Source organism: Pteropus vampyrus, unplaced genomic scaffold (genome assembly GCF_000151845.1).
Source record: "Pteropus vampyrus isolate Shadow unplaced genomic scaffold, Pvam_2.0 Scaffold470, whole genome shotgun sequence".
Lineage (NCBI taxonomy): Eukaryota > Metazoa > Chordata > Mammalia > Chiroptera > Pteropodidae > Pteropus > Pteropus vampyrus.
This window is the reverse complement of record NW_011889251.1, coordinates 458,151-468,202: the sequence shown is the minus strand read 5'-3', so window position 1 is coordinate 468,202 and position 10,052 is coordinate 458,151. Positions and strand designations below refer to the sequence as shown.

Below are 10,052 nucleotides of genomic sequence, written 5' to 3'. Positions count from 1 at the left end.
TGGTTGTGATGTGGAGAAGGGTCAAGGCAAAGACCCTCTGACCTGGGCAGGAATGAACTGCTGCTGCTCTGTGGGGGCCACCCCACTCCCACTCTCCAGGTCTGCCCCATCTGCAAGTTGAATCAGCTTCTCAGGTTGCCAGGGAGTGGCCAGAGACACTCTCCGTTTCAGGAGCAACTGTAAGCATGATACTGGGTCTTGGCACCTTCCACTCTTTCCTGTGAAGTTGGGGCTCAGAGCAAGCCGTGCTTTGGAGCAACACACCTGGCTTCAAGTCTCTTCTCCCTCATTTACTAGCTGTGGGACTTGGGGCAATCTGAGCCTCAGATTACCCATATGTAAAATGGGGATAGTGTCATACCTAAGTAGCTGAATAGATTAAGTAAAACAACATATGAAACACTGGCATAATGTCTAGAGCATGGTAAGCACTTTTTAAAAATTATTATTATTATTGTCCATGTGACCGCCTTTTTGGTTAGAACCACTAGATTCTCTCTGAGCAGTTACAGGCGTGGCCACTTCCTGTGCTGAGCTCAAACCCCACACTCCCCTGCTGGCTTTCAGCTCCTACCAAGCCCTTTACTGAAAGGCTGTTGTTACAGGAAATAACTTCCTTTTCCCCGCCTCTATCCTGATATCACAGTCTTCAGAAAAAGAGGATCTGCGTCTGCAAATCAGAATAAAAATAATCAGGCAGGGCTGCATGGTGTAGTGTGTGTTGCCTTAGCTGGGTGTGTGGAGTCACGCGTGGGTATTGGTAGAGTGTGTTTATTTGTGGGGGCTTGAGGGGAAGTTGGTGTTCGGGTTGCGGTTCAGGGGAGTGTGAGGGAGTTTCTGAACACCCTCGGCTTTAGGGCAGCAAATGGCAATGGAATGGAGGCCTTTGCAAGCTCCCCCCACCACACACCCCAGGACTGGTGTTTGACTTCTCAAGACCTTGTGGGAAAGGCTCTTCCTCTGCACTGAGGGCCAGGAAATACCCTTCTCCCCAGGGCACTCTAAGCTGTGGTTTGATGAGATGCGACAGCTGGAGTGCTGTGGAGAAAGCTTCAATTGTTAACTTTTCGTTTTCAGGCTGCCTCCTTGGTGTCTGGGAGCCACTACACCAGGCCGTCTCTCCCTGTTGTCTTCCAGAAACAACTTTCGGTCTAAGAGGTAGGAGGTAGGATCAGGAGCAGCCCAGCCAGAGCTCCAAGGCTGAGGCCCCTGGGGACCCAGAAATGGGCGGCAGCCTTCTAGCTTCCCTGCCCCCACTCCCTGAACTGTGCTTTACAGCTTTGCTGACTAAGATCTTTCTTGGGATGGGTTCTGGGGAGAGGGAAGTCCGGGTCCCCAAGGTTCCCTAGGTGAGTGGTACCTCATAGCACACTTTCAGGTCTGGGACAGTCACTGCCTTCTTTCTTCTCTGCACCTGTGGTCTCCCTGGGGTTGGGTGGGGTGTATATGTGTGGGCACATGCACTTCTCCACCTGCTCTGTTTTCAACAAATCTCTCCTAGACTGGAGCTCTGGGATGCTATAAGCCCAGCCTGTCCCCAGAGGTGTCTCCAAGAGCAGCCTCTGGGTATGGCTAGGCATCAGGGAAAGGGATAGCTGGGGGCAGGTGCCCAGCAAGGGCCTCCTAGAATGATAGGAAAGTAAGGGGAGCATGGTCATGGATTTCTTTGTACCCATAGATGTCCCACTCCAGCCTGCACCCATCTATCCCGAGGCCCAGGGGTCACAGGGCCGAGATGGCAGCCTTTGTCCTGCTGATTGTCTGCCTGGCAGCCCTTTGGGTATTGGGGGAGCCATCGGAATACATGCTCCGGTGTCTGGGGTTCTACCTGGCTTCCCTGCAGCTGAAACTGCTGTTCAAGAGGGTCTGCTCTCTGGCCGAGGAGCTGTGCCACATCCACTCCAGGTGACTCCCTGAAATTCCCATGGTGATTGGGCACCCAACATGTCTCACTCCCCTGATCCCCAGCCCTGCCCCTCTCTCTGGCTGAGCTAAGCTGGGACCTGGGGCTTGGCTGTCACCTACAGGTACCAGGGTAACTACTGGAGGGCTATTCGGGCCTGCCTAGGCTGCCCCATCCACTACGGGGCATTGCTGCTGCTGTCTTGCTATTTCTACACTACCCTCCCAAACATAGTTGACTCGCCCCTCACTTGGATGCTTGCCCAACTGGGCCTCTCGGAGGCACTGAACATTCTTCTGGGCCTCCAGGTATGACACAGAGGGAAATGGAGGGTGTGGGCAAGTGGAGGCCATGGCTGGTTGTGACTTGTTCTGATAGTGAGAGTGGGGTTAGTTTAGAGGTTGGGTCTTGGAGTAGAGCCTGTAATGTCCTGGACAGTGGGGTCAGCAAGGGCAGAGAAGGGAGCAAATTGGCAGCAGGTTGGGGAATATTCTTGAAGGAGGAGGGCTCTTTCATGGAGGCTCCTCAGCCCTACCCTGCTGTCCACAGGGCTTGACCCCAGCTGAGGTCTCTACAATCTGTGAACAAAAGAACTTCAATGTGGCCCATGGGCTGGCATGGTCATATTATATCGGGTATCTGCGGCTGATCCTGCCAGGTGGGCCATCCTCTATGTCTCCATTTCTAGATCTATAAGATAGATAATAAGACATACAGCCTCCTGCGTCTCCATGACTCGCTATATTTTTCCAAATATTTTTATGTCTAACAAATCATTTGATTCCCAAAGCAATCCTATAGGCATGAAGAATGTTATTACACCTAGTTTACAGAAAGATATATTAAGTGACCTGTCCATGAATTCTTTCGATAAATATTTACTGCATGCTGTGTGCCCTTCATGTACATTTTCTCTTTAAATTCACACCCTATGAGGAAAGAATAATCATCAGCTGTTTAAGAGATAAGAAAATTGTGGTACCGAGAGATAAAGTGACTTGTCCAAAGTTACACAGCTTAGTGAGAGGAGCAAGATTGAAGCCAGGTCTGTCCGAAGCCTGGCCGTTGACCACTCCACTGTGTTGTGTCTCATTCTTCTGAATTGCTGGCCAAGGCTGGGGTTCCCCCACATCTCACTGCTGCCTTCCCTTGACACTGTGTCTTCTGCTAGGAAACAGTTTGAGCTAGAGGTCTGGCTCATTGTACCAGGGATGCTAGGAATGTCACCTTCCAGGGCTCTGACTTCCTCTCAGAGCCCTGAAAGCTGTGGTGGGAAGGAGTGAGGCTGACAGAAAACTGGATAAAGGACAAGTGCGGGGGAATAAGGGTTGTTAGAGTAGGTGGCGGGGTGGGGAGGCTTCCTGGGTGCGCTTCCCCTCCCGGCCTCCTAGACAAGGCAAGGGGACGGGATACTCTGTTCTCTTTAACTACACATTGAGGGGACCAATGACCCAGGTGGCAGACAGGGTTAGTGGGAATGACTTCTTGGGCCTCTCCACCCCAGGGCTCCGGGCCCGGATCCATACTTACAATCAGCTCCACAGCAACACACTACGGGGTGTGGGGAGCCATCGGCTGTACATCCTCTTCCCGTTGGACTGTGGGGTGCTTGACGACCTGAGTGCGGCTGACCCCAACATTCGCTTCCTGCATGAGCTGCCCCGGCAAAGCGCTGACCGTGCTGGCATCAAGAGCCGGGTTTACACCAACAGCATCTATGAGCTTCTGGAGAAAGGGAAGCCGGTGAGTGTGTTGGGAGGTGGGTCCTGCTGGGGAGGGTAGAGCCTAGTGCCCCGGAACTCCAGGCTCTGACCAGGCACTGATAAAAGTTTACTGCCCTTCTTTGAGCTTCAGTTTTCTCAGTGACCCAAAGCTGGGCAAGATTCAGCACTGAATGAGGACAATGATAAGTAACATTTATTGAGCACTTACACATGCCAGATGCTATTCTAGGTACTTCATCTGACCTCCTCAACAACTCACCACCACCACCCGGTGGGGTAGGGACTGTCGTGACCTCTACTTTACAGATGAGGAAACTGGGACTCTGAGAAGCAGGGAAAAAGTGGGTGATTTCAACCTGAGTATACCATGCTCTTGACCAAAAAGCTGCCCTAGATGAAGACTGTGAGAACATCTGACGGTTTTCACATGGATGGGTGGGGAGACACAAACCAGGGTTGAACCCCAGATTTGATTTCCAGCTGTAGCAATTGACAGCCTAGCTCGGTGGGCCTTGCCTTGGGATCTTATTTAGGAGAAGGTTTTGCGAAGGATAAATTCAGTGCAGCACTGGCCCTGATTTTAGGAGTGGGATATCAGAGGCAAAGGCCAATCAGACAGCGTAGACTCCATCAGGGTGGTGCCTCCCAGGATTCCATCTCTACAGACTGAGGGAATGGGGCCCCTGCATTGGTACTGGGGTCCAGAGTCTGTGTGCCTGGCTTCTGATTTAGTCTGGCCTTCCTCTCACCTCCTCCAGGTGGGCACCTGCGTCCTGGAGTATGCCACCCCCTTGCAGACCCTGTTTGCCATGTCACAGGATGGCCGAGCTGGCTTTAGCCAGGAGGATCGGCTTGAGCAAGCTAAACTCTTCTGCCGGACGCTTGAGGATATCCTGGCAGATGCCCCTGAGTTTCAGAAAAGCTGTCGCCTCATTGTCTACCAGGGTAAGGGGTTGATAGTCAGGGCAGGAGTCAGGGGTCCCAGGGGTTTCACAGGGGTCAGGAGGAGATACGACAACACATGCCTCGCGCCTTCCCAAGTGGTCAAGATGTTCAAGCCCTGCCCCTTCTTTTCCTGAGAGAGGTCTCACCTCTCCACTTGGGACACTTGATTGTTCTGAGGTCTTTGGCTGTGGGTCCTGGATGGAGTGTGAAGAGGTGAGCTCTAGGGGCCCCTCATTTCACTTAGGGATGCCAAAGGAGGCACAAGAGCCCCAGGCCAGGAGCCAAGAAACTAGGGCTGCAGCCTCAGCTTTGCCACTATGTGACCCTGGGTCCCTTTCTGTATGACCTTGAGTCCCTTCCTGAGCAGCATCTGTAAAAGTTAGAAGGTAGAATTCTACTATCTCTAAAACCACTTCTAGCTCTAGGACTCCATGAAAACCTAACCCCAGTGGCTGGGATGGGGAGGGGCCCCAGGGAAGTGGGGAGGAGGGAAAGTTGGAGGATCTGCCCAGCAAGTCCTATGGGTATGTTTGAGTGGGAACGTGTGAGGTCCTCACTTCACTGCCCCCCCACCTTCCCCACCCTATTCCAGAACCTACAGAGGAAAGCGACTTCTCCTTGTCACAGGAGATCCTCAAGCACCTGAGGCAGGAGGAAAAAGAGGAGGTTACTGTGGGTACTGTCTCCTCCACGCTGCACCAAGAGCCTGTCTCCTCCACGCTGTACCAAGAGCCCGAGCTCCTCATCAGTGGCATGGATCAGCCTCTCCCACTCCGCACAGATATCTTCTGAGCCCCAGGGTTACCTTGCCTGAGCCCCCAGCAATCCCTAAGACTCTGGGTTGGGGGCTTTATTTAGCAGCTGGACGCCCAGCAGAACCATTTCCTCCCCTAGGAGACCTCTCAAAGAAGGTCCCTGGACTTGACATTGGGCAAGTTGTTTCACTTCTCTGAGCCTCAATATCCTTACTTATGAAATGGATCATAATCGTCACCCTACCTACCTCACAGGGTTGTTGTGAGGATCGTGACTGTATGGGAGTTTCCTATAAACTATAAATGCCACATCAACATAGGACACGTGCCTGGTGTCTTCCATTGGACCGTCCTAACCTATTCTCCACTCCTCTCTGCCTCCTCTGCCCTGGGATGGCATCAACAGGCTCCCTTGCCCTCTGGCTTCTAGTTATGTTTAGTCAATGAGGAGCCTCAGAAAGAGAATGGAGGGAAGGAGGAAGGCGAGGTTGGAGTGTTTATTCCCCCGGCTCCCTCCCTGTGGTGTCAAGGTCACTGTGGGCTCTTTACCTCTCTTGACCAGACTTTCTCAGAAGCCCAACCTCTCTCCAGGTTCCATGAACTGCTCTCTCCCCTTGCCCCTTCAGGCCCAGCAGTGGTATCAGCTCCCCACCGATGCTCGGTGCTTGTCCAGGAGTACTAACTCTTGCTTTCAGTTTCCTTATACCTGCTCTTTCTAAATGGTCGCCTTTTTAAACACTCCTCAGATTACATATTTGAGTGTGCCATCGTTTTCTGGCTAGAATCTGACTGATACAGCGATTGGCATTTATTATCTTTGGTGTCCAAATAGGCTTGTACAGAAATGCTTCCTTACACTTCTCCTTATTCTACTACAGGGCAGTGGGGTGGCGGATATCATTTCAGTGGTGACAGGGCCCACCAGGTGATCTGAGAGCAGAGAGCTGGGCAGCACACCCCACTCCACCTGCCCTTCCAGTGCCCTTGTCTCCAGGCTTGGGGGGCAGGGTGGGACCAGGGGCTGCCTGAGGGAGCACACAGCTGCCATGAGGGGTGCACTGCTGTGTCCTGGGCAAGTGGCTGTTCAGAGGAGCAAAGGCCACTGAATAAATGTCCCCGGATGAGAGAGCTTGCAAAAGGATAAAGGGGGAAGAGGGTTTGTGTGAGGAGGTGGGACATAACCTGGGGGACCTTGGACAACACAGCGAGCCACTTGCCATACCTTATACCATCACTGTTAAAACTGAGCCACTACAACAAGACCGTGTGGGCAAAATTGCCCCCATCTGGGAAGGGAAGTGGCCCATTTCCACCAGTTCCATTCGTTCCCCCCAGACCTTGTTTCCTCCCTCCCACCTTCGTTATCACAAATGCTCAATATGCATTTCTGAGTACAGCATGATTGTGGAGAATGCCTCCACACACAGACACACATTTCAGAAGGGACCGACTGGCCCCAAGGATGACGGAGCCAATAGACTAAAGGGGGAAACAGTCTCCTTCTCTCCCCAGCTGTCCCAGTCATTTTGTCCCCAAGGCCTGAGAATCCTCTAACATCACACCAGTCACTCCTACACCTAGAAACCTGCCCAGAATCAAGGGCCTTCTCAACATGACTTTCCCCACCCATGAAGCCCCTAACATGGTGCTCAAACTGTGGAGTCTGACGGTTCCAGGATCAAATCCTGCTCCACCACTTAGTACATGTGTCCACCTGGGTGTCTTGATATCCCCAACTACAAAATGGGAATAACGGTAGCTCCTCCCTCCAAGGTTTTATGAGTCGTGAACAGTACAATATCTGCAGGCCCACAGAGGAGCCCAGTGCCCAGGACGTAGCTGGCCCTTAAGAAGGAGCAGCGATTAATATTATAGCTGCCTCTTGTCAGTCCCAAAGGAGGCAAGCCAGTCCTCTGCACATATTACAATCTCTACTTCTGTTCCTCTTCATCTTCTGTTATTTCCCAGCCTCCTTGATTATGCTGGGGTCTCAGTGAGGGAAATCCTCAGGGTTGACTTATCCTCATGTGTTCCCAAAGGTAAAGCACCCAGAGGTCCCTCCATAAATGTCTGGCTGCATGCTCTTCACTGCATGTGAGGCTCAGAGGTGTCAGGGAATGGGGTGCTTTTCCGGAGAGCCACTGGGAGGCCCAGCTCTGCCCCACTGGCCTCCTGCATCTTCCAGGCCCCTCCCCCTGCAGATCTTCTCACTTCTTTCTTCTCCTAGACAAGTTCCATGGAGCTCCTTTTCCATTCCGGTTTTTCCATTAGTTGGAAGGTTCTAGATCTGGGAATGTCCTGGGGTAAATTCTAGGCTAGTCCCAACAAGCCCACTCACACGGAAAATGGGAGATAATGACAGCACCCAAATTTTCCCCATCCTATCAAGGAAAGGTAAGATGAGAGTCTTGCCCTAAGATAGTGAGGGCCATTCAAAAACAATTTGGGGAACTATAAGTGGTGCTTGGGGCTTTGCATGGGCCTTAGAAGTTGTTGACAAGGCCTGGTCCCTGACAGCCGAAAGATGTCCCCAGTCAGCGAAGGGCAATAGATTTTCTTTCCTTTCCTGAATGCCAGAGAAGGCAGAGCCCTGAGCTTTTTGCCTTGGCTCTTCCTGGCTGGCCCTCACAGGACCAAAGGGCTGTAGGTCAGGGCCTCTACAGGAAGCCTCTGATGTCCCTGCACAGGGGAAGCTGCGCAGCAGAATTTCCAAGCTGGACTTACCTTGACACCCAAAGGAGAGGAAATTAAGGGTAAGAGGAGGGGTAGGGACTTGGAGAAGGAGGTTCAGAGGTCCGGTGGTCCCTGAAGAGGAGGGAGTAGCTTTGTAAAGGTGGCCTTGGGCCTTGGGAATGCTCACAGCAGCATGTTTCTGGGCAGGGCCATCAAGCTTCTTTTATTTCCTCTGTCCACGACAGGGCTTTCTCTATATTCTGCTGAGAGGGCAGCTCCAGCTTAGTCCATGTGTGCACTTCTGAAGCTCTGACAGCCAGGCTCCAATTTGTTTTTGCCCTAATTCTCTATCCAGTTTCTTGTTCTGAGCTGGGTCAGGCCAACTTTCCAAAGTCTCCCTCCTACAGATATGTAACTTCATCGATGCTGAGCCTAGGCCCATCTGGCACAAAGTCGGATTCATGGATAGAAGGGCTCTGCTGGGTGTCTTCGTGACTGTCCTGGGGGCCCAACACTCGCCAGTGGATGAGGTAGATGCCACCCTCCAGTTTTGGGGCTGGTGGCTCTGTGGGGAGAGTAGCATGGCCCTTGTGTAGCCTTGGCCCAAAGTGGACTGCTATCACAATACAGACTGCCAGTAGAACAAAGCCAGCTACGATGACGGTGAGCAGGGGCAGCCCGTCCCCTCGAGGTTGTTCCCAGGCTCCGTCTAGCACTTCTGGGAGCCTTCTCTGGGGCTCCTGCCCCGCTGAGCCGTTTACAGCTGAAGAAAGCCAGGGATAGTGGCCAGCCTGGGAGGGGAGTGGCAGAGAGGGAAGGTGACATGGGTATGTATACACAGAAAAAGACCAAAATAAAAAGAGACAAGCACCCAAAGGGAACTGAAAGAGAGAAAGAGAGAGAGGAGCAGAGACGAAGAAAAAGAGAGACAGAACGATGACGAGAGAGAGACAGAGAAACATAGAGATAAAAACACACATAGCAAAAGAAAGAATAAAAGAAAAAGATAGACAGAGGGAGATACAGAGAGAAAGAGAGAGTTACAAAGAGAAAAAGAGAAAGAAAAAGAGAGATAATGAGACAGCAGTGAAGATAGATACAGAGATAGAAACCGAAGAAAAAGAAATAGAGATAGGGAGACAAAGTTGTTCAGAAAGGAGCAGAGAGAGGTGCTTCATTACATCATGGCATATAGAGTTTGGCCCTCAAGTCCTCTCCCACTGCCCTCTCTTCCCAGGTCTCCATCAAAATTCCTACACAGATCCCGTGTCCTACATCAGGAATCTTAGCACACTAAGGGATGCTGTCCCACGTCCCTGGCAGTGGGCGGTGAGCAGCTGCTTCTTAAAGTCCTGAGAAAAGGGCGTCATTGTGTCCAGCATCCTAGGTTCCCCCTACTCACATGGAAGGCGGAGGGAAGGCACCCTGGGGGGGGGGAGGGAGAAAGGAAAAGGAGAAGAAACCTTGGGGTGAGGCGAGGGGGATACCACATCCGTAACATCCCCCAGGCCTCAGGATGGGGTTCAGGGGCCTGGAAGGGAGGGAATGCCCAGTGTGCATTCCTGGTTCTGCCGGGGTCGAATTGAGGAACCGACGCCAGGTTCTCCCTCTTCAGGGTCCCAGCACTCTCCTGCCTAAAGCTGGAGGGTCTGATCCTTACCTCTGTCTCCACCCTGCTAAGTGTAGGGTTAGGGGAGGTTGCTGTGAAGGTAGCAAACCTCCACACTGTAAACCCCAGAGCTGGCAAGGTTATCAAAGGCTCAGGAAACCTTTTCTCCCTAGCCTCCTTGTCTCCATCTGGACCACGAGGAGCAGGCCCTCTGGGGTGGAGTCTCCCGACTAACTCTCAGCCCTCAGCTTGGCCCTTCCCATGGGTAGGCACTGGGGTCCAGGAGAGGCTATCCAGGACGAACTAACTCCCTTTAGTCTCTCAGTCCCCAGCATGTGTCCCTTCCCATGTAGAAAGCTACCCACCCCGACTTGAAAGTCTGAGGCTCCGTGGGGCCCAGTCCACAGAGCTCCCAGAAAAAGACCAAGGCAGTGGGTGGAGAA

At 52.4% G+C, this 10,052-nt stretch overlaps 1 protein-coding gene across 4 annotated transcripts; it reads left to right on the top strand.

Annotated features, from left to right (window-relative positions):
• The first annotated feature begins 554 nt into the window (after positions 1–554).
• TMEM173 (transmembrane protein 173) lies at positions 555–5,646 on the top strand. 4 transcript variants are annotated; one of them, XM_023524518.1, is made up of 8 exons: positions 555–696; positions 1,078–1,158; positions 1,679–1,905; positions 2,028–2,211; positions 2,453–2,561; positions 3,408–3,646; positions 4,386–4,572; positions 5,165–5,646. In XM_023524518.1, exons 3-8 carry the CDS (start codon positions 1,679–1,681, stop codon positions 5,362–5,364), a joined length of 1,146 nt encoding a protein of 381 aa, XP_023380286.1. In that variant the 5' UTR covers positions 555–696; positions 1,078–1,158; the 3' UTR covers positions 5,365–5,646. The 4 variants fall into 4 exon arrangements, with proteins under 4 accessions (XP_023380286.1, XP_011380570.1, XP_011380571.1 ...); XM_011382268.2 differs by having other exon boundaries at positions 555–750; XM_011382269.2 differs by having other exon boundaries at positions 555–750; positions 1,078–1,165.
• Positions 5,647–10,052: the final 4,406 nt, after the last annotated feature.

Coding starts and splice junctions, on each gene's coding strand:
- TMEM173 (XM_023524518.1), top strand. CDS start 1,679: ATGTCCCACTCCAGCCTGCACCCATCTATCCCGAGGCCCAGGGGTCAC. Junction 1,906..2,027: donor CTGTGCCACATCCACTCCAG/GTGACTCCCTGA, acceptor TGTCACCTACAG/GTACCAGGGTAACTACTGGA. Junction 4,573..5,164: donor TCGCCTCATTGTCTACCAGG/GTAAGGGGTTGA, acceptor ACCCTATTCCAG/AACCTACAGAGGAAAGCGAC.